The sequence below is a fragment of the Pelodiscus sinensis genome, chromosome 16, assembly GCF_049634645.1.
Source record: "Pelodiscus sinensis isolate JC-2024 chromosome 16, ASM4963464v1, whole genome shotgun sequence".
In the NCBI taxonomy this organism is placed as follows: domain Eukaryota; kingdom Metazoa; phylum Chordata; order Testudines; family Trionychidae; genus Pelodiscus; species Pelodiscus sinensis.
In genome coordinates this window covers 6,129,525-6,153,228 of record NC_134726.1, presented here as the reverse complement: position 1 = coordinate 6,153,228, position 23,704 = coordinate 6,129,525, and the positions used below count along the sequence as shown (strand labels likewise).

At 51.3% G+C, this 23,704-nt stretch overlaps 1 protein-coding gene across 1 annotated transcript; it reads left to right on the top strand.

Annotated features, from left to right (window-relative positions):
• Positions 1-946: 946 nt before the first annotated feature.
• NAGPA (N-acetylglucosamine-1-phosphodiester alpha-N-acetylglucosaminidase) lies at positions 947-22,331 on the top strand. Its single transcript, XM_075899249.1, has 11 exons — positions 947-1,103; positions 4,229-4,714; positions 6,233-6,372; positions 7,636-7,744; positions 11,321-11,449; positions 12,134-12,342; positions 13,763-13,810; positions 15,505-15,633; positions 17,653-17,784; positions 18,032-18,095; positions 19,723-22,331. Exons 1-11 carry the CDS (start codon positions 988-990, stop codon positions 19,964-19,966), a joined length of 1,806 nt encoding a protein of 601 aa, XP_075755364.1. The 5' UTR covers positions 947-987; the 3' UTR covers positions 19,967-22,331.
• The last annotated feature ends 1,373 nt before the right edge of the window (positions 22,332-23,704 follow it).

Sequence of the window (23,704 nt, the reverse complement as noted above, 5' to 3'; positions counted from 1 at the left end):
GGATACCTGACTCAGCGGACCCCATAAAACCAAGTGCACTCCCTGCGGCCTCTGACCATTTGGCACCAAAGTGTTCCAGGGGCTTCAGGGAGTGGGAAAAAACAACAACCCACCAAATATCAGGACAATGCAGCTGAATTTCTGAGACCCAGCAAGGCTCCTGTTGGTTGGAACTGATGCCAGGGCCCCAGCCAATGCTCTCTGTAATCTTTTTCCATCCATGTGCAGAATTTACTTTTCTCTGTGCACTCAGGCATGTGTGAACCACCAGGAGAAACTCCAAACCTGGCTGTGGGCACTGTGAATTAGGGACATAAGCGAGTACTCCACCACTTGATAAACTTCGCAGGTACTTGACTATTTTGCTGCCCTCTGTACCAGAAGCAGCAAAGGGGGAGGCGGGAGAAGCAGGATCTGGTGCTGTGAGGAGCTGGCTTACAAGCCGGTTCCCCCCAGGACCAGATCCCAGTGCTGCTGCCCGGCTCATGCTGGGTCCCGCATGCACCCCGCTGTGGATCTGCCTTTTGCATGCAGCAAGCCTGGCCCCGGCCTTAGCACATTTCAAATGCGGAGTCGCAGCAGCCCCCGCGAGCCGGGATTGCGCATCCCTGGCTCCCGCCGGCAGCGGCCCCGCAGAGCGCCCCTCCGGCCCACAGGGCTAGGCAAGAACCGGGGAACAGGGGTCCCCTCATGGGCTCCCCACAGAGGGGGCGAGTGGGGGGGGCACGTGACCCGATGCGGGGGGGGGGGCAGGCAGGCGTTGGGGGCGCGCAGGCTGGCCGGGGGGGGGGGGAGTTGGGCGGCGCGCGAAGCAGCCTCGCTGTGAAACGTCGCCCCCTGGGGCCCGTCTGCAGCTGCGCGGATCCCCCCCGGCCTCGTGCCGGGCGGACACTGGGCGCCGCGCAGCCCCCAGCCCGCCCCCTTCTCGCCACGTGACGGGACCCCCCCCCCTTCCCGGCAGTCATGTGACCCTCGGGCAGGCTCAATATGGCGGGCTCCACGCTGGCGGCGGAGCGCGCGGCGAGCCGGCGGCCCGGGGGGTTTGTCGCCGCCTCCTTGGCGCTGCTCAGCTGGCTCCGCGCGGCGCACGGCGGCGAGGCGGGGTGAGTCTCGAGCCGCCCGGCCCGGTTTCCCTTTGCCCCCATTCGCGGCCCCCCCCCCCGTGCTCTCACGGCGGCAGCTGAAAAGCGTTTTCTCTTCCTGACTCGAGTTTTCTCTGCTTTGCCCCCCCCCCCCCCCGGCATTTGCACGCGAGCAGCGGCGGGCGGGGTCTCGGCCGGGCCGCCCCTTTCACACGGTCTAGCGCAGAAGAAATTCAAGGGGGGGGGCGTGAGGTAACTTAACCCCCCCTCCCCCATCAAGCTTTGCTGCCCCGGTCAGTTCCTCCTTTCTTTTCTTTTCTTTTCTTTTTTCTTTTCTTTTCTTTTCTTTTCTTTTTTCTCAAAAAGTTTTGCTGTTGGCGGGGGCCTGAAGGTTTTTCAAAAAGGGTGCGCGATGCCTTTGCTCTGCTCTACTCGGTGGGAGGCCCCATCTCCCACGTGACTTGCATTTAGCTGGGAAATGCACTTTTATCAGATCCCCCCCCCCTTGTGCAGACTGCTCTGAAATGGCTTCACTTGAACCTGACTAGTGTAGGGGCGGGTACAAAATATGTAATACAGCTAACTGCTTGTGGAGCCACCGCATGAGCAAAGCAAACAAGAGACAGAAAAGCCATTAAAGATAAGGATTCCTGGACATGAGACTATGAGGCTACATCTACACTGGCATGATTTTCCGGAAATGCTTTTAACGGAAAAGTTTTCAGTTAAAAGCATTTTAGGAAAAGAGTGTCTAGACTGGCAGGATGCTTTTCCGCAAAAGCACTTTTTGCGGAAAAGTGTCCGTGGCCAATCTAGACCCGCTTTTCTGCAAAAAAGCCCCGATCGCCTTTTTTGCAGAAGACAAATCTCTGCTGTCTACACTGGCCCTTTTGCACAAAAGTTTTTCAGAAAAAGACTTTTGCCCAAATGGGAGCAGCATAGTATTTCCGCAAAAACACTGACAATCTTACATGAGATCGTCAGTGCTTTTGCGGAAATTCAAGCGGACAGTGTAGACAGCTGGCAAGTTTTTCTGGAAAAGCGGCTGCTTTTCCGGAAAAAGTGGCCAGTCTAACCACAGCCTGACTGTTGTGGTGTGGATGAAGCTAAGAATTTTGTCTACACTACAAAAGAAAGAATGTGCCAGGAAAGAAACATTCGAGAAGTAGGTAATACCCACAAAAGCTCACGATACCATCTGCATGTTTTGTTCATTTTTATGATGCTGCTGGACTATTCGTTGTTTAAGTTTTTACTTTTTTAGTCATACCAGTAGTAGATTACTACTAAGTCTCCTTTCAGGAATGATTTCAACCAAATTATGCTCCATAAACATTGGTGATCAGCCAAGCCTAATTAAACACCTCTTAGGGCTATCCTGAAGCATAGATCAAGGTTTTGGGAGTTTGAAGAAACAGTGAACCATATATGTCTCATAGTATATTTCTTTTATATCATGTTTTATCTTAAGGCAGGGGTTCTCAAACTTTTTGATACCCCCTAAAATGCTAATTGAATTTGTGTGACACTCCCCCCAAAGTTAAGCCAAAAAAAGGGAGGGGAGGGGGAGCCAAGGAAACTCGTTAAGCCCCCCCCAAAAAAAGAAGTACTTGACTCACCCCTCCTGCAGTCACAGTGCTGCAGGGAAGCCGCCAGTGCTGCGCTCCTCCTCCGGGGCTGACACCCCCTCCTGCAGCGCGCCTGGCACGCCACACAGCTGTGATAGGGAAGCGCACTTCCAGAATCCTCAGAAATGGCATGACGTACCCTGGCAGCTGTGACCCACACTTTGAGAAACGCTGTCTTAAGGGCATGTCTGCACTTAAACCACTGCATTGGCACAACTGCAATCCTGTCCTCTTAACTTGTATCCGTATCTGTATCTGCAAAAATGAGTTGCGGGTATCGGCACCCACACCTGTCGATATCCGCAGATTTGCAGGGTTCTTGGTACAGATTTTGTATCTGCATCCACAAAAACGAGCGGAGGATATTCACATCCACATCCATGGATATAAAGTAGATAGCTGAAGATTTGCTGGGCTCCTTATGCATAATTAATCCACCTTCCAAAGAGGCAGTAGCAATGTTGGAAGGAGAAACTCTCCCACTGACAAAAGTGTTGCCTACACAGGCGGTTAGGTTGGTATTACTATGGCTTTCGGGACGTGGATTTTTCATCCCTCCGAGTTGTGCCAATAAAGATCTGTACTGAAGACCAGACCTCATTGTCTTGTATATTGAAGATAGGCTTTCCTCGGATCAGTCACAATATATTTTAGAGGTAATGCTGGTTTCCATATTGGGTAGGAGCTTAGAAACTTGAAACAGGTTCCAGTCATTGCTCTGCCACATATTTTCCGTGTGAACTTGGGGAAGGCACTTAATCTGATCTGCGTGTCAAGAGTTTTACTGTCGTAACTATGTTAAAGGAAAAAAAAACCTCCCCACACATCTATAACCACCATCTTTACATCAGCAAAAACCCTAGTGTAGATGTAGTTATGCCAGTGTAAGGTGCTTTATAGCAGTATAGCTTAGGTCACTTTGCTCATTTGGAATAAACTGTCCTAATATAAGTACTTTAATACCATACTTGCATGGATTGAAGGGTGTGGGGAGAGGAAAGGGTTAGCTCTTTAATTATGCCAGCACAGTTCAAAAAACAAAAGTTAAGTGTAAACAAGGCCTTAGTGTTTCTGGTTAAGTCTCCGTACACTGCAGGAGTGAGTCTCCCAGCTCAGGTTGCTAGACTTGGGTTTGCCTTGGTGCTCTAAAAATAGCTCTTTAGAGACTACTTGGAAGTTGTGACTTGGACTTTGAAGTCCATTCCTCCCTTAGGCTTCAGAGTCTGAACTGCAACTTCAAGCTGTGGGCTATGGAGTGCCAGCGTGAGCCACACAAGCCCAAGTCTGTCAGCCCAGGCTGAGAGGGCTCCTGCTACGGCTTGCGTGGATGTAGCTTGTGCCTCAGTTTCCTCTGTAACGGGGTAATGGCTTCCCTCTCAGGAAGGGTTCTGAGGCTAAATCCATAAAAAAGACTGCTAGGTACTCAGTGGCCCTGTAAGTCGCTCAGACAGACGGGTGAACCAGATGAGCTGGTTGACAAACTAGATTTCACAATTTTCACCCCTCTCTTCCTTTCAGGAATTCATTAAATGACGACTTGTTATTGCCATATCCTCCTTCCTACCACGGCCCTCGTCACCATCACAGGTACATCAGAGACTGCCAAGCTGTCCTGCACGGCAACGTAACGCATGAAACTTGGCCCAGTAACACTAGTGCTGAGCTCCCCATCACCACAACGAGGGGATTTGTGTCTTACTTCTCGCCAGTGAGTGAGACGCGACGGGAAGTCTATGGCCACTTTACCTTTGTGAGCAATCCCCTGAGAACCTTCTCCGTGTTAGAGCCCGGTGGCTTGGGAGGTTGCAATTCCAGCGTTCGGGCCACTGTGACAGAAACTGCACGTCGTGGCAAGTGCCTTGTGGCACAAAATGGTGGCTACTTTGATATGGTCACCGGAGAATGCCTGGGAAACATCGTGAGCGATGGGAGGCTCGTGAGAAGTGCCGGAGGTGTGCAGAATGCTCAGTTTGGCATCAGGAAGGATGGCACCATGGTGTTTGGGTAAGGATCTGACACTTTTTTGTGGCATTTTCTTCTCCCGAAAGGCTCAGTGATGAACATGAAGGCAGAAAGTGCCCCTCTAGGAATTGGCTTCTGGGCCTTCCCCCAACTATAACAATGAGGCGTTTTAACTCCTTAATTTACAGAGTAGCCCTGTTTGCCTGATCTCTGATGACGTCTCCTCATTGAAAAGAAGCACTGGCGGTATGATCTATCAGAGCAACTTTATGGGAAGGCCCTGATTATTTTTCTAGGGCTCAGTGGACCTTGCCAGCCTCATCACTGGGCTGCCTTGTATTCACGTAGCTGCTTCATTTTTTTTGAAAATAACTTTTACGTTGTTGGAAGGAGGAAACAGATCTTTCAGTTGTGTCGAAAGGGTTCTCTTGTTTCTCTGGAATAACACCATGCAGATCCAGGGTTACGTTTACAGACTGTTCCAAACAGCCATTGTTTTTGCATTTCGGCATCATCCATTGCCTGCATAACTGATGCCCCTGTAGAACCAATTTCTGCTCTCTTGGTCGGTCATGGATTGGGTACACAAAAGTTCTGCGACTGTCACTTTTATTAATTAATTGTAGGCAAATAGAGCCCAGCTATTAAAAAAACTGATGAGTGGCTAAGTACTATGAAGGCTTTCCGAGTCTCGCACTGGCTTCTTTAAACATGGAACACCACATACGTTGAGGTCTATTGAAGAGTAAATTTCCACCTTTTCAGTTCAGGGCTTTGTAGTTCAGGTGGACGTTTTCCCCCCAAAAATCTGCTCTCAAATCATTTTGGAAAGGTTCTCTGACCTGTGTTAAATGGCAGGTTAGGCTGGATGATCACAGTGGATCCCTCTGGCCTTGGAATCTGAAATCACTCGCCGGGGAGTCCCTTAGGGCCTGAATACCCACAGTTTGTTGATTTCCACTAGGGATGTGAAAGGTTAGCCAGTTAACCGGTAGCGTCACTGCTATATTTACCTACACCTTCACAGTTACCGGCGATCACAGCTCCTGTCGGCCACGGATCACCATTCCTGGCCAATAGGAGCAGCCGGAAGTGGCCATTGGGAGCTGCAATTGCTTGTAGAGGCACAGGTAAATATAACGGTGGGAGCCTGCCAGGGACTAACCATGGATCTGGGCCATGGGCTGGTATTTGCCCACCCCTTGTCTAAAGTACAGCGTGTTGCCATAATCTCCCCACCATTTCTCCTCTGGCTTGGCTCTCCTGGAGCTACCCATGGCAAGAACTCTAGCGTACCCAGGGGGCTGGTGGTCACTTGGTATTACCCACTGTGTTGTATAGATCTGCTGTGAACCAGGCTCAGCCCATCACTTCTGCATTGGTTTAGTCTTGTCCCCCCCCCCCTCCCCCCATAGTCATGGCTTTTCCTTAGCACTGGCTGAGCTGCCTGTTACCAGCAGTCAATGGATGTCCTTATGTAGGCAAGGCAATAGTCTGGCATCACTAACAGATTTCTGGGCACCTCGATGAATCCTCCAACTCCTCTGGTCTCTCTCCCAGTTACCTGTCTGAGGAGGACGTCTTGGATCAAGTGAACCCATTTGTGCAGCTGGTGAGCGGTGTTGTCTGGCTGCTGAGGGATGGAGAAGTGTACGTTGGTCAGAGTAAGACAGCGGAGTGTGACACGACTCAAACCACAGGTAAAGATCCTCCGCTCCTGCCTCCAGTCTGCCAGTGGGCTCCCTTGTGAGGGGGCTGTAAATGGGCATCTTCAGAAATGGTTTGGTTTCATTGCTGTAGATCTTGTCTGCATTGGTGCGTGCCAAACCCATTGTCAGCCCAGGGTGCGTCTGCAAACCGTGGTGCATCTACATGCGTAAGCGGGGCTAAATTCTTTGCCATGCGGCTTGGGGAGGAAGGGAGGGTGGGGACAGCATGTGCTACCTGGTCATGGAACCAGAATCATGAACATCTCTCCCTGTTGCTACTGCCAGTGCGGTTCCTCAGCCAGAGCCAGCAATGGGCTTGCTCCTGCTGTGCTAGAAACCACGCCCTCTAATGCTGCTCTGTGTAGGGCTGAACGGCATGAAAGTTCAAGTGCCATTGCTGGTGCTGGGTCTGCACTGCTGGTGGTGGGGCTGAAAATAAACTTTGCTCAGATAAGCATAGAGTCTTGTTTTGTCCGGGTTATGAGGCAAAGCACCTTGGTGCTCATGTCTGGTCGTGGTGGGAGGCGGGGAGCAGAGGATTACCAGCTCATGCCCATAAGTCAGTATCCTGATGCTGTCTCTTCCTACCCCCCACCTCCATAGCTGCAGTCACAACATATAACAGTGGGCACTCTCCCCTGGAAGTGTGAGAGAACAGGAGCCTAGATCCTGGAGTCAAGACTGTGTCTTCCAGATCCACATTCGTAGAGCCCCAACCAAAGTCACTTCTAATTTTGCGGAATAATGGTCCGTGCACCGCGGCGTGTGCGGATGTGCACCGTCAGTAGAAGCACATGCTGCTGGCTTTGGGTGCTCTGCTAATCAGCTGGGCAGCATTTGAATCTCTTCTGAGTGGCTGCCCAAGTGCTCAGCTTGCAGGGAACCCTGGCCCTGACCAGAGATGTTGAGTGCTAGCAATAATAGTACCCAGGTAGTCTTAGGCTTGCCGGTGCTAGCAAGAGTTCCTGTTTTAGTGTGAATGCTTCTCCATGGAGAACTAGATTGAAGCCAGAAACTCCTCTCACGAGCAGTTGGCATCAAGTTGGGCTGTAACTGAACCCATGGGCTTCTTCTCCCACTCCCCATCTCCTGAAGCTAGCCAGTCTCTTATAACCAGAGTGCTACGGACATTCTCATCCCTGGTTCCTGTGTGACGTTAGATGGGGAAGGCTGGAGTCCAGTTAGTAACTACTGTTCGGTGTGTGTAAAGCCAGCTCCTTTGCCTCCTGTGAGATATCCTTTCTCCTCATGCAGGGACCTTTGACAAGTTCATCAATACAACATCTGCCAGGACAGCAGTGGGGCATGACCGGTTCGGGCGTCTGATCTTGGTCCATGTGGATGGGCAGACTGATGCCAGGGGGTAAGGCTGAGGACTGGTTCTTTAGCAGACTCATGGGGCAGGCAAAGGATCAAAGGGATTGATCCAGTATCGCTGCCGGTGCAGAGAACTGCATCAGCGCCCGTGTTCAGTAAAGCCGGGTGTAAGCTTTAGGCACCGTATAAAAGTTTGTGGTGATAGGCAAAGCCAGGCACTCTTGAGTCTGTGAGAGACGGAACAGCCCTGCAGGGCTCCATTACTGCTAGCAGTGCCCTGTTTAACCAGCTGGGCTCCTGATACTCCATTCTCCCTTCGAAAGCCACTATAAATGGAGCCTCTTTGGTCTGGGACCCTTTGATCCAGCAACATCCGGTCCATGGATGTTGCCAGACCAGAGAGCCCCTGGACCAGAGACCCCTGCAACTGCAGCCGGGATAAAACCCGAGAGAATTTAAAAGTGTTGGAGCTCATCAGCCCTGGTGTAACTCTGGCTTAAAAAGAGGTCCATTGTGCATATCTTGGAACAGTAAATGGAGGCAGCCACGTTGACATGGAGTCAGTTTAAGATTAAAGTACTTTAGCTGAAAAAGATTTGAGGGCTGTGGTGGATAATCAGCAGAACCTGAACTTCCAACGTGACTCTGGCCAAAAGAGCTAATGGAATCGTGCGATCTAGAAATGGGGGAAGAGGTTGTTTTACCTCTGTATTTAGCACTGGTGCAACCGCTGCTGGAATCCTGGGTCTAGTTCTGGAGCCCACAGTTCAAGAAGGATGACAGCTAGAGATGTAAGGATGCGTCTATACAGCACCCTAAACTCGAAATACGATATGCAATTGCGTATCGTATTTCGAATCTATTTTGAAATAGCTTATTTTGAAATTTGGTGTGTGTACACAGCACCAGATTTCGAAATAACTTGCTATTTCGAGACATCTTTTAACCCTTGTGGGACAAGGATTAGCGGGATGCCGAAGTAGCGCGCCCGTTATTTCAAAAAATATTTTGAAATAACGGGCGGCTTGTATAGACACGAGGTAGCTATTTCAGGGTACCTCCGGTATTGCGAAGTAGCCGTGCAGTGTAGACATGCCCTAAGTGAGTAGTCGACTAACCTATAAGCCTAGACTTGTTGGTTAATCTAGTCGACTACTCGGTTCTCCCCCCCTCCCCCGGGGAAGGTGGAGGAACAGGAGCCAGTACTGGGGGCAGCCGACTTAAAAGCTGTTTTTCCCCCAGCATTGTCTCTGTGGTGCCACCTGCCCACTCCCCCATTAGAAGCAGCAGCGTGGGGCGAAGGGGGCAGAAGAGGCTGCCATGAAGCAGCCTCTGCCTGTGGCAGGCCCAGGCTCCACATCACACGTGGCAGCCTCTGTCCGTGGTGAGTGTGGGCCCACCACAGGCACTGGCTGCTCCGGCAGCAGCCCCTGTCCACAGTGGCCCAGGCTAGCCATGCACAGAAGCTGCTCTGGCTGAGCAGGCAGCCTGACTTGGTCTCAGCTCCTGCTGGGTCTGGGCCCTACCCCTGCTGCGGCTCTGCATGTCAATGTTGTAAGGCCCACAGCAGGGGTAGGTCCTGAACCCGGCGCGAGAGGAGACTGAACCGGGCTGCCTTCCCTTATCGACTGATCGAGTAGTCGATACAAATTCTATCGACTATGCCATTAGCCATGTAACCGCATCTTAACATCCCTAACGTCAGCAAATTGGAGCGGGCTCAGAGAAGAGCCACGAGAATGATTCAAGGGTCAGAAAACCTGCCTTATCATGACAGACTCAAAGAGCTTAATCCACTGAGCTTACCAGAGAGAAGGTGAAGGGGTGAGTCTGCATGTATCTACACGGGGAGCGAATATGTAGGAGAGGGCTCTACAGTCTAGCACAGACAGGTAGAACTTGACCCAAGGGCTGGAAGTGGATGTTAGGCAAATGGACACTGGAAATAAAGGCATAATTTTTGAACAGTGCGAATAATTAAAGTTTGGTGCAATTTATCAAGGGCGGTGGTGGGCGTTCCATCACTGACTATTTTAAAGTCAAGTTTGGGTGGTGTTCGAAGTGAGATGCTCTAGGAATTATTGTGGGGAAGTTCTCCGGCCTGCCATCTACAGGAGATCAAACTGTAGCAGAGGTTCTCAGACTGTATTCTGGGGGGTAAGGCATGAGTTTTAAGTGGGGCGAGGGGGAGAGACACAGTGCGCACTTTACCCACAGCAATGAATAACTAGCAAAGCCGATTCCTCCAGACATATCAGGCTTTCAGATGGTACCACATATGGGACTCTAGATGGCACCGTGCACTATGGCAGATTTCTGTAAACCTCGTATAGTACTATTCAAAGCCATTGCCCCGTGTTTATTAATTCATCTGCTACCGCCCGGTGTGCACATTTAATTGTAAGCATGGACCATGGCCGCAGTTTGGCTTTTGCTCTTACTCCAGTAAAACGTTGGCTCATTTGTGCAATAGGGGAAAAAAGAAAACCCCAGTCAATTCAAGTGAGAAACAAAGAAGCCCAAACCGATTCAAGCGCAGCACTACCACAGCATAGACTGTTATGTGCACTTGTGTGGAGGGCACATGCGCAACGGCAGGCACAAAGAAAGTGGGGAGCAATTAAGTTTTGAGAACTGCTGGGCTAGATGATCACAGTGGTGTCTTCTGGCCCTGGACTCTCTGATTTCCGGCTCTGCACCAGCTTTCCCTGACAGTGTTATGCGGTTCTACTCCCCTTTTCCTAGAGTAAACTATGTCTTTTCTCTGTGAGGGACCTGTCAACGCAACAGGGGAAAATAGCCACCTCGATTGAAGGAAACAGTGAATTTGACTCTTTCCCACAGTGCTGCCATGTTCATGAAGTAGCACTGGAGGAGGAAACGTTGATGTGCCCCAGGGGCTTTGAGCTCACTTTTGAACTCTTGCTGTTGGTGTGGCACTCCCAGCCTGGGGGTTTCCACTGTCATACCTGCTGTAGTGCAAAAATCCCAGGGGAGCCCTTTCACGTCTATAATTCCAGGGCCGTCGCTGTGAGGGGGCCTGGCAGGATTCAGGTGTTATTGGCTACTATCGGTAACAACAATTCCACCATAGGCGCAGACTGACCAAAAAAAATTTCTATTGACAGTCAAAGTTTCCAGATAGGCAAGGAAGGAAAACACTGCTTGGGAAGTTACTGAGTTGTATTTAAGGATCTTTACTCTGTATATTTTGACATGTGACAGTTTGTGCTTTAATGGTTATAAGACTGTAACCTTTTCAAGCCCAATATCTGCTGTCATTCCATCGTTAGTGTCTGACCCTTCTCCCACAGAGTTTCCAACAACTGTGAACATATCAATAGATAAACATTTAAAACACTTAAAAATAAAACATCCATCCAAATTCTATTAAAAATCTCAAATTCTGCCAAGCCGAAATATCTGTGTTAGCCACTGGCCACCAGCAGAAATGTTTGTGTCGTTTATAAGAAGACTGGCCTAAACCTGAACAGAGTTTAGATCCAAGGAGAAGCTTCCGGAAAAGGTGCTGAACAAACCCAGAGTCCCTCCAGATTCTCAGTGAGGCTGCTGCTTTGCTCCCTTGAGGCTAAGCTGCCAGTAAGTGGCTTTTGTTTTGCAGCCTCAATCTCTGGGAATTGGCCGACTTTCTGAAGGAGCACGGTGTCGTGAATGCGATCAATCTAGATGGCGGAGGGTCAGCCACGCTGGTTTTAAATGGAACCCTTGCGAGTTACCCGTCGGATCACTGGTAGGTGCTATATGATGAACATGATGGGGCCACCTTAGCTTCCCCATTCGTTGCCAGAGGAGCTCTCCTCTACATAGGAGTCGCAGGGCTGAACTCAGATAAGAGTAGGCAATGGTCCTAAACTAAAGTTCTCCATCCCCTCTTGCCCAGGTGCTAAGTACCCCACCTGGCTACCTAATAGCTGTCCCCCTCCCCAGAGGTGGCTGCATTTTGGTGGTGCCTATCAGCCCAGCACCTCCCCTTGGGCTCTTTCGGGCAGGAGTGTGGTGTCTAGCTACAAGGGCTATTGTTTTAAATTAGCATGTAGAGTTCAGCCCTTCTCACCTTGTATCTAGGAGGGAATAATCAGCGTCTGAAGCATTGGGCATTCCCTCAGTAAAAGCCAGGGACGTTTTTTTCTGTGAGGGAGTGATGACTGGGATTTGGGGCGATTACCTGATTTCCCCTAGTGCGCTGGTATTAACAGACCTTGCTGTCCTCAGGCTGCTTGAGGGGCTGAGTGACTGAAGTGGGGATGAGATATGAAGTGGCTGGCAACTGATCCACAGCTCCGTACATGTTACTAAGAACCAGCACGGTCCTTCTAGAGGACTCAGCGATCCGTTTTTGCCGGTATCTGCGTCCTCCACTCCTGCTGTAGGAATGGTGAATTTTTCACACCCCAGCTCTGCCTCTTGTCCGCAGCAAGTTGGACGCCATGTGGCGCTGCCCTCGGAGCGTCTCGACCGTCATGTGTGTCCACGAGCCTGCTTGTGAGCCTCCGGACTGCAGCGGGCACGGGCGCTGCGTGCTGGGCGAGTGCCACTGCGCCGGCGACTTCTGGAGAGGAGCAGACTGCAGCGTCCTGGACTGCGGGCCTTCCAACTGCAGCCAGCACGGCATCTGCACGGCGTGTAAGCCAGCCCTTTTCACAGGGCAGGCCCATTGCACCTGGTGGGCGGGGGGGGGTTCACTTGTGCCGCAGGCTAGTGTGGCCTCACAGCCAGTTAGGGGACAGTGGGCGGGCGGGGGGGGGGAGGAGCTCTTGGGTTATAGAGATTGGCCAAGCTATGGTACGGAGGTCACATGTGGCACCTGACTAGAGATGGGGAACCCCTCCCACTTCACATACGGCAAAGGTCCCCTCTCTGTCTGTGGAGCGTCCACACGACTCAGCCTGTTACTCTGAAATACTGTAACAGTCTGGTGATTTGGAAATCTGGGCCCCCGCTTTCCTCAGGGAATAACGCTTATTTGCGAATAGTTATTTCGAAATAGCGGCAGTGTGGACTCTTTCGAAATAACGACTCCCCAGAGTCATTCGAAGTAATTACCCTCCCCCCAGGGCTTCCTGGGGCTCTAAGTCTGAGGTAACGCGTCCACAATAATGGAGGCTGCCTCAGACGAATGTTGAGGCTCCCCCATAGTGGGGGACGTGCTATTTTGATTTTGTTATTTCAGGAGCCATTTTCGATTTTGTTATTCCGAAATAATTTCCTAGTGTAGATGTGCCTTGGGAGAGGGTCTGGCCCATGGAAGAGAGAGCCTCATGTGCGCATCTCTCCTTCCAGGGCCCCTCCCTGTCCCCTTCCCTTTATCCCTGCAGGATAAAGGAGGGGTGTGAAATTCCATTTAATTGGTTAACCAATTAAAGGGAGTGGGGAGGAGGGGCATCACAGCTGAGATGGAGTGCCCTCCCCTCCCCCGCCAAAGGCAGGGTCTTCCCCAGCCCGGTTGGTGCAGCACCTTCCTGTGACACGCCCAGGTTTGCCACGGACTGGGCCTGCTCTGGGTGGCCCCGCAGGGCTGGAGCAGCCCCTGTCTGTGGCTGGCCCCGCAGGGCTGGAGCAGCTCTGTCCGCAGCAGGCGGGGAGCTGCCACGGCCCCCATCAGATAACCAGTTAACCTTTCCCATCTCTGGCAGGGACCACCGAGCTTGTTCCATGACCAAACAGCAGGGCAGTCCCTTCCCCAGACCACTCCTGCCCTGCTGAGACACTGCCCTGGAGCCTGGCTAGTTAGCGTCACCAGTGACCTTCATTCTACTGCTCCTGGGTGATTCATCCCACAGGCTCCCAGTGCCCCGGGCCTCAGTGCCCTGCTGAGAACTAAAGCCTGCTTCCCTTGGAGAGCTGCTCCCACTCCTGGCTCTGCTGAGAGCCAAGCCTTATGTGGCAGCCGCTGCGCATGAGCCCAGCTGGTCCAGTCCCCGGCTCTCCTGGAGGAGAGCGCGTTACCCCTTGTCTTGCCATCTGGGTGCAGCACCGCGTGGGAGTATCGGGGTGTCTCTGCGGGTCTGAGCTGCGATCCCTGAATTGTTTCCTCCTTTTGCAGCGGGGTGCCTCTGTGACGCTGGCTGGATCGGCAGCAACTGCAGCGAAGGCAAGTCCAGCATGTGTCAGTTATGTTCTCTGTGACTGGGAGGGGGCCACGAGATCCGTCATTGTCGGGCGCTGCCAGCCTAGTGCTTGCAGCAGTGGGGAAATGTGATTCCATTAACCCTGACATCCACACTAGGGATGTAAAATCCCGTTTAATTGGTTAACTGGGTAAGTGTCGTGTTTAAAAGGTTAACTGACTAAAGGGGAGGTTGGGCTGGAATGCCCCCTTTCCGCTCAGTCAAAAGTAGGGGCTGCTCCAGCCGAGCCGGAGCAGCTCCTACCTGCAGCGCACCCGAGGCGGGCCCACACCCTGTCTCCTATGGGGCTGCCGCTGCCCATGTTCGGCCTGGAGCTGCTCCAGCCCCCACTGGTTAACCTGTCACATCCCTAATCCACACTGTTCTGAAAGAACGTCTTAAGGGTGAGCCTCCAAAGAGAGGTCACTGCGTGTGTTGTCCTATTGCCTCTTTATGATACATAATGGTCTGCATTTCCTGCCCACTCCCCCCTTGGAGAAGCAGCCAGATTTCCATGCGATGGTTCCCAGCCAGCTAGGTCGGAGAACTGGGAGCTTCCTCCCTTTTTAGCTGATGCGGGGAGTGCAGGTTCAGCCTCCAAACCAAGGGCCATAATTAAATGGGAGTCAAGTTGTAAGGCGTGTGAATAAATGCTCCCCCTCTCCGGCTTCGCCTCCTTCATAACGGTGATACCGCACGCCGGCACGCCGCCCTCCCTCCCGAGATGTTCCTGGCGTAGGCGAGACATTTCTAGTGTTAAAATATAAGGGGGGAGGGGAAGAGCAGAGGAAGGCAGGAACCCTGGAGTTTTTCTGCAGCATTAGAGCAGCCGTGGGGAAGGGTCTTGTGTGCGAGTGCGGAAGGGGCTTGGATGGACACGGGATTAGAAGAGCAGGAGGGTTGGTTTGTTTTTTAAAGCCTTTTATTAAACAGCCCAAGCAAGTCACCCGGTGAGCTGCGGCTCTGGCCGTGCTGTGAGTGACTCCTCACTGGCCTCGAGCGGCTCAAGTTACCCGGTGAGCTGCGACTCTGGCCGTGCTGTGAGTGACTCCTCACTGGCCTCGGGCAGCTCAAGTCACCAGCAGGAGCTGAAGCGATCTCTGCCCTGTGGCTTCAGCAGGCACCAGTTAACTGCTCCTGCCAGAGCCCTTGGGAAGTCTGCCCCTGCCTCAGCCTCCCAGCCCCTCCTGTGGACGGCCCTGGAGCTGCAGGGCTCCTCAGCTCGCCTGACAATCCAGCCCGTGCCCACAGGTTCTCAGCCAGTAGCCTGAGACAGAGCCAGTCCCTGGAGCGCAAAAGGGAATAGAAACGGCTTGTGCGGCACCAGCTGGGGACTCCTCACGGGGATCAGTTGCTCATGAAGGGGGAGTTAGGGTTATGACACTTAACTGAGGCATAAAGAGCAGAGGCCCTCCCTCCCCACACCTTACCCTGTGAGCAGAGCCCTCCCTGCTCCACAGCTGAGGCAGGTTTGCTCCACTCTGTCACCGGGCAGGGGCCTGCTTTTAATTCCCTTTGCAGGTTGCCTAGCAGCGGATTGGCTCGTCTGAGGTGCTAGGTATGGGGTGCTTGTGTAATGAATATTCAGGGACTAGAGATGCGGGTGGGTCATTGCCGCTGCTCTCAGCCTGGCCAGTGAGAGCGCTAGTCCTGAGGTGTTTGCACTTGTCTACTGCAGTGTGTGCGAACGGTGCATATGGGGACGGCTGCACCCAGAGGTGCCTGTGTCAGAATGGTGGTGCCTGTGACCCTGTGCACGGATCCTGCACCTGCCCGGCGGGTTACCATGGAATCATCTGTCAACAAGGTGACGTCTCTTCCCAGTCACGCTGTGTGCAGGCAAAGGCGTTTAGAGTCCCGCATCATGCATCCCTGGCTCCAGGCTAAAGAAGCCATGAGCCCTGCCCCACAGAGCTCAGTCCAGCCCTGCATTTGGGTGCGGGGTGCACAGAAAGGCCAGGCTTACAGCTGTGCTTTGGGGCTGCCTTTTACCTAGGGATGTAAAATCCCATGTAACTGCTTAACCGGTTAAACGTAAAGCTTACCTCACATTTAACCAGTTCACTGCGGCCAACTGCCGCAGACAGGGGCTGCTTCAGCAGATACCTGGAGCAGCCCGTGTCTGCAGCGGGCCCTGTGGGGTTGAAGCTGCTCCCTGCCAACAGCTGCTGCAGCCCCACCCCCACCACCCAATTAACCAGAACTGGTTAGCCTCACCCATCCAGGGTGATGCTAACTGGATAACCTTTCACATCCCTACAAAATTCTGCTTTAAAAAAAAAAAAAAGGACTCTTTTGTTAGGGGAAGAGCCTGCCTCTTTCAAAAAAGCTGAACTCCCCCCTCACCCCCACCCCCAGTTCACAGCTGGCCTGACAAATGGGCCCAAGTTTCAGGCAGAAAGCTGCACATCTGAAAAAGGTAAAGGCAGATGCCCATGACCTATTAAAACAGAAACGCTTGGGCAACCTTAATTCTGTTGCTCCACACTTTGTCTCTAGCACAGTGGTTCTCAAACTTGTCGGGGTCGTGCCCCCTTTTTGATTTTTGAGAACCTCCCCCAAAAAAATATAGCAGCAAAGCTTATTGAGCAAAAAAAAAAAAGTTGCCCTTTTAGGAGTAGAGCAGGCATTGCCCTTTAAGGCAGCCATTTTGAAGTCTGCCTGGGACGTTCCATCCTCCCCTGAATTTTTTTTACCTGCCGGACTAGGGTTGCCAAGTGTCCAGTTTTGAACCAGACAGTCCGGTATCTGAGGGTTCTGTCAGGGGAACAAATTGAGAAAATACCGGACGTATAAAATGTCGGGTATTTTCTAATTAGGTCAGTTTTATTGTTGCTATTCGCAGTATCAGTACCTAGTTGCGAACTGCCGGGCTGGTCAATACGCTCACGCTGCATGAGTGTGTCTGCCAGCCAGGCGGTACGCAACTACGTGGGGGGCGGGCAGGGCTGGGGCGGGATGGAATCCCCGGGGCCGGACTCGCTCGTGCTTTGCTGGACTGTGTGCGGGACGGACAGCACCCCGGGATCTTAGTGCTCCTGGGTCAGTCCTGCTCCCCGCCCGCCTCCCATTCCCCCCGACTCCCCTCCCGGCCAGCCCTGCTTCCCGCCGGTCGGTTCCCTCCCCCGCCCGCTCCCATCTGAGATCAAGTGTGTCCAGTATTTTTTTTTTTTTTTTTTTTTGAAGCCACCTGGTAACCCTAGGCTGGACCAGGCTCTTTCTTGGGGGAGGAATTGATGGCGGGGGTCGCTGGGTCGCCTCGCGCCCCCCCCCCCCCCCGGAATTTCTTCACACACCCCCAGTTTGGGAACCTATGCCTAGTCTGTGTGTGGAAAGTCTGACCTTTGCACTTCCGCTTTAATGTCTGATTTGCATTTTGCTCTTATATCTTACCTTGTGTAATGGCACCTGCTCTTATTAAAACATCTAATGCTGCTGTGAATCTTACTTTGTGTAATGATCCTTCTGTAGGGAGCTGCACAGATTAACTGTGCTCATTTCATTTGAGTTTTGTCACCTTGTTCTCATTACAAGTGTGTGCCACAGAGCTGGTCCCTTATACAACGCCTGTCCTGCCACACTAAATCACGGCCTTTAAATTGTTCCCTGAGTGCTCAGATGCTGTGGGGTTGAAGGCCAGCCAAGTGCCTAAAATAGACAGGTACTATGCAAAAATATGGCAGGGAAATGAAACTCATTTAAATGTTTCTGAACAATTACCGGAATTGCCTCGGCTTTCGTGGAACATGCATGGCTGAGGTAACGGGCTTTGTGCTAATGGGAATATCCCTGCTTTCTTCGTAATCAGTTAACCTTAATTCCTCAGAGTGCCCCATAGGCAGGTATGGGCCAAACTGCCAGCAGCTCTGTGACTGCGAGCACAGCTGTCCTTGTGACCAGGAGACGGGTAGCTGTAATATCACGTATGAGTCCAGCCTGCAGGACAAGTTAGCCACAGGTACGGCCCGTGCTGCGGTTTTGCTCGGTTCTCCTCTGCGGCTACACGGGGCAGCGGCTTTACTGTGCGACACTGGTGTGACGGCAGGGCCTGGAGCTTGCCCTGCTTGCTCACCCATTAGAGCCTTGGCACCGTGACCCAAACTGCCGCCATCTTGGCGAGCCAGTGATTTTCCCTGCACTTCACTTGGGCTTGCTCCGTCCTGCCTACTCCGGTTTCCTTCACCTGTCGTCATCTTGTCTTCCAGCTGGGTTCTGTCTGGCGTTCCATGTGCTGCAGGCAGGGAGTGCCGAGAAATCCCTCCTCTCAGAGTAAGTGTGCACTACGGGTTATATGTGAACCTGTGCGAGAGCAGGGCCTGCCCTTGGGCAGTCCCTTACAGCCCACCTCAGCCTTGTGTGGGGAGGCTGGCCCCAGAGCTGGGAGGCTGCCTGCTGTGTTGGCTATAGCGCACATGCTTGCCTCTGAGGCTCTGTGCTCAGCTCGGGCTGCCCCAGGGCTGCGGAGCGTGTCCAAACAGGCTTTCCTCCAGTTGTGGAGCTGGGGTCCTGTTGCTGCTGCTCTGGCACACGACTGGAGGGGAAGGCAAGGGCAACCATTGTCTGTTGGCTTTCATGAGAGGCCCCCTGGGAGAGACTCGATATCCAGCCTGTGCCCTGCCCTTCCTTCCCAGGGGACAATAGCCAGCCTGTCAATAATACTCATGCCCCTTGGTTTGGGGAAGGGAGATGAATCACAAACCAACCTCACTTTGGCTACGCTCTTGGAGGTAGAGCATTGATCATCTCCGTAACTGTAAGATGAGAGCTTTGTTCCCCTCTGGCCTCGCTGCAGCCAGGTTTGCACCCTAGGGGTGGGTGGAGAAAAGTCTCTCACGTCCCCTTGCCCTACACTGCAGAATTTGCATTAAACCGAAGGCAATTTCTTATCCCGCAGGGAATGGATTGAAAATTTCTAGCTGCGCTAGCTCTTGAACTGCAAATAACTCCTGTAGGGAAGTGGAGCCCTAAGGAACCGAGTACGCACTGTGAACAGTGGCTTGACCTGCCGTGGCTTAGTTTTTGCCTGATGTTGCCGGGGGTTGCCAGCTCTGGGCTAGCTAATTTTGATTGTGAAATTGCAGAACATCCTGGTGCTGTGGCACCATTTGGTGCTTTAATTATGGATGTGGAGAGACTAGACCAGCTGCACTGCTAATGGTGGGCCTCCATCCTTAAAGCCTTTCTCTCAGGTGTAGTCAAGGGAGCCACAGCTAGCCCTACACTCTGGCTCCTGTGAGAGAAGTAAGAGCACTCCAAGTACACTCTATTCTGCACTAAACAATAAATCACAGAAGCACAGGGCTGGCTGCCCAAAGTTCTCCTAAAATCCCCAAATCCATGATCTCTGAGGCCAACTCCTAGCCTTAGCTATGAAACCAAGTGACTCAGGGTTGAGCATGCTCATTAGGGATGTGTAAAGTGTTAACTGGTTACCGGGTGATGCTTACCAAGTAAGTGGTTAACCGGTGGTCCGGCTGGGCTGATCTGGCCCACGTCTAATGCAGGCTGGGGGGCCTACTCCAGCCTGGCCGTGCCCACTGCACCACAGGACCCAGTTCACTGCCGGAGCGGCCCCCAGGATTCCCAGTTTTGCATCCCTAACTCCTGTAATTGCTGGAAAGAGCGGGGCCTATCAGCCGCTCACTCATCTTCCTTCTGGGCCCCAATTGTTTACCTGCCAGAGTCAGCTCTTGGTGGAGGAGAGCGAGCACCAAGGTCAGTGCTGTGGGAAAAGTCCAAACATCGTAGAGGCAAGAGGCTGAAAGTACCTACTTGAGCCCATGTGAGAAACAGGGAGACCGGAGGCTGCAGCCAGCCAGGTGCCTGAAAGCTGCAGCTGTAGTGGGGCATAGAATGCTTCATTTCTGAGACTGGATCATTCTTTCCCCTCTCGCAGGAGAACCTGGATCGGCGTCACTTCTGTCTTGGGGCTGCTGCTTTTGATCAGCATGGTAGGAAACGTGAGGCTGGTTTTGAGCCGCCGGGCAGGGCTGCACTGTGAAAATGGGGACTACGCGTACCATCCGCTGAAGGAAATGAATGGAGAAGCCAGTCGTACGTGCCCTTCTGCCTCTTGGGAGCAGGACCATCTAGAAGACGCTCAGGATCAAAGCCAGCCAGAGACTGAAGCATTTATTTAACTTGACAGGTGAGGAAAGCCTCGAACCACCCCAGCTGTGGTCCTGCCTTTCACGTTCCAAGGGCTGCTTCGTCCTGGTCTGAGAAGCTAGTAACTTGTGCAAAATAGTGGCAAGAAGGGGCATAGTGCACAGAATATGTGAATAAGGCCTTAGCTCAGCAGCTGCCTCGCAGTTCCCTTCACGGGCCTGCTGCTCAGGATAGGAACTGCTTCTGTGGCAGTGGCTGGCCAGTATTCCATGCATTAGGTGTATGTGGATGAGGAATTCCCTGCCCACTAAACTAAGCCTGATTTATTAGCTGCAGTGAGAAGAAAACAGTGTAAGAAAAGTCAGTGGAAGTGCAACAGGCACTAGCCCCTGGCTTTTCTCCCTCTGCGCCAGTTCTCATGCCGTGGCCCGTTCAGTGCTGGAGCAGCGTGGGTGGAAGGGCTCTTGCACGAGGAGTAGAACTTGGCTGCCGCAAGCTGTTTCGCATGGCTGGCTAGCTGCTGCAAGCAGGGCTGTTGCACTGGGGCTAGAGGACTCTGAAGTGACCCTGCTCCCCTTTCTAGTAAAGGTGAGTTGAGCTGGAGTGGGACCCACTCTGGCCCTGGGGGAAGCGAAGAATAACGCGCACAGAGGCTGCCCATGACACAGACAATAGGATTTAACTCCTTTGTTCCCGGCCGTGTTCCAACACAGTAGTTTCCATAGCATCGACCAGGCTTCACTCACTGCTGTAGAAATTGCATTCGCCCTCTGGCTACGTCTAGACTGGCCCCTTTTTCGGAAGAGGCCTGCTAATTTCTAATTTTGGAATAGGGAAATCCGCGGGGGATTTAAATATCCCCTACGGGATTTAAATAAACATGGCCGCCGCTTTTTTTCTGGCTTGGGGAAAAGCCGGAAAAGAGCATCCAGACTGGCACGATCCTCCGGAATAAAGCCCTATTCCGGAGGATATAGTAGGAATAAGAGATCCTCTGAGTACAGACTGCTTGCCACACAAGACGGAGGTGAAGTAGATTCTAATATTGTCTTATGCTAGACAACATCTCAGGGGGAGGTGGGGAGGAGTTTACTAGGCAAATGAGACTATGTATAAAAGGGCTTTTTAGAAACATGGCAGTTTGCTTTCGGTTCTTGAGGAAAGTAACTAGCCTCCAATGTGCCATTGACTGCTGCAAGGTGGGCTTAGCAGCACCTTGAACCTATGAACTTTTGTATGCACTTTGATCGTTTTTACTGTGACTCTCCACCAATGCAGAGCTCGTGGAGTTTTTGTGCCACAAATGAAGAATCAGATCAGTCTGTACATTTAAGAATTGATTTTGCTACGGGTGACTCAACACTTGAATAAACTGTGACTGTTTGAACTCTTAATAAGCCAGTATTCTACTCCCCAGAGAGGGAATGGTCTGTCATGGACAGGTTTTGACTGGGGCTCCTGCCCATCTTATCCCCAAGAATCTTTGTAACCACAGCCGTGAGATCTTACAGCATCCTCTGACCCCAAAGGAAAAAATAACTGCTAGTAGATGGTTTAACAAAAAATACTGAACACCCTCCCCCCCCTCCAAAAAAAAAAAATACCCCAAACCTGGGAAAAAATTCTGTGTGGGGGGGGGGGGGGATTCTGTTTGGTAGCCTCCCCCCCCAAAGGGGGGGAGATTAAAGTTGTTAAGCAAGAAAACAAAGAAAAAAGGCACTGTGCCTTTAAATGGCCCCGTGCTCCTCACTCCCCTGTCTCTGCCAGGCTTCTGTCCGAGGGAAACAGGAAATACTGGACATTTCACATGTCCGGTATTTTCTGGTTTGTGTTTTTTACCGGATGGGAGACTGGAATAAGACAGTCTGAGTGAAAACTGGACACCTGGCAATCTTAACTGCTAGGCTTCATCATTACTCCGTGGTATACTTAAATAACAGCAGCAACCAACAACCTGACAGAAACCACAACTGCAATATGTAAACAGACATTTCAAAAAAAATTTATTGGTTTATTCATTTTATTTTTAAACTACAGAACTATGCAGAGCAAAAAGTTACAGCTGGTAACTTCAACTTCCAGTTTGCCATAATTGCATCTTTTGCTTTATTTTCGTTGCTCAGTAACATGTCACAAAGCACCCTGTGTAATCCGATAGCATGCTCTGAATTTTCAGAACAAGTTGTTTTTTTTGCTGACAAGAATCAAGACCCTTGTAAAAAAGTTAAGACAGGAGCAGGTTGAGGGGGGAAAATAGTACATTGACCTAAAAAAATAATGCCCATTTAGATATATACAGATATGGATGTTAGTGTCATTAAAATTGATTCAGAGTCAATGCTGATCAGTAACATGATTCATGAATAAGTTAGAAACATTTTCCTCAAGTCTGCCCTGGGAGAACGGAAAACCAACCCCATGCAGGCGGCTCTGAAAAATGCCCTTCAACTCGTTGTGGGCTTTGGTGGCAAAACTAGTCTCATGGCTGTATCTTTTTTCTGTTTAATGGCTCACAGTATAATTGCTTCAGCCTGAGGAGGCTGAGAGAGTGACATATGCTTCAAAAAGGTCATTGTCTTTGCGGATGTAACTGGCCTTAGCAGATATGTTGAACACATGACAACTTAGCACCTGAGTTCAGTAGGTAGGACCTGCCAATTCTGGCTCATTTTCCTCCCCCCACTAATTTTTAAATTGATCAATTTAAAATGACCTTTGAACTAGGGCAGGCATGAGTGTTTTACTCGCTTGCAAGGCTGTATGCGACAGCGGTGCAATTGCCACTTTTTAAGAAGGGACACGTGACAAAAGCACCCCTAGGTTCTGGGATTGTCCATACAAAACAAAGGCTACTCAAAGAACATATAAAAGTCTGATAGTAGCCTAATCCTCTAACAGGAAATGATCACCCTCTCAGAATTTCACTAGGTAAATCATCTTAACACATGGTTTTCACTCACTATCCGCAATAGGAAAGAAAATGGAGACAAGATCAATAGCAACAGGCATTTTCAGTCTGTCTCAAAAAGAGAGGGAAAAAAAAATAACTGTGCTTCGTTACTGAGAGTTTTGTGCTTCAGCAAACTCATTTTGGTTCTGTTCATACATGGGCTGCAGGTAAGGAAATCCACCAGTGCTACAGGCTCAAGTCCCTCTCAGCTCTTCTGCAAAGCTAAGGTTGGTCCATACAGGAAAATAAAATAGCCCTCTTAAACTAAACATCAGGGCTGTGTCTACATTTACATGATTTTGTGCCAAAGCAGCCACTTTTGCACAAAAACATGGGACTATCGTCACTGGCAGGGAGTTCTTGTGCAAGAACACTGACGTTCTAATGTGTGAAATCAGTGCTTCTTGCGCAAGACCTATGATGCTCCTGCTCAGGAATAAGCCCTCTTTGTGCAACTGTTCTTGCGCAAGAGGCCAGTGTAGACAGGCAACATGAATTTCTTGCGCAAGAAAGCCCGATGGTTAAAAGGGCCATTAGAGCTTTCTTGCGCAAGAGAGCGTCTACACTGGCACGGATGCTTTTGTGCAAAAGCACATGCCAGTGTAGACGCTCTCTTGCGCAAATATTTTTAACGCAAAAACTCTTGCGTTAAAAGTATTTGCGTAAAATCTTGCCAATGTAGACGTAGCCCAGTTGAATAGTTAACTACAAGCCCTAAACTCTAGTGGAACGTTCTGGCTTTTGCCTTGAATGGCAAAAAAAAGTCTAGTTTGGTGTCCAGAGTTTAATGCCCACCACATTTTCTACCGCTGTTATTTTG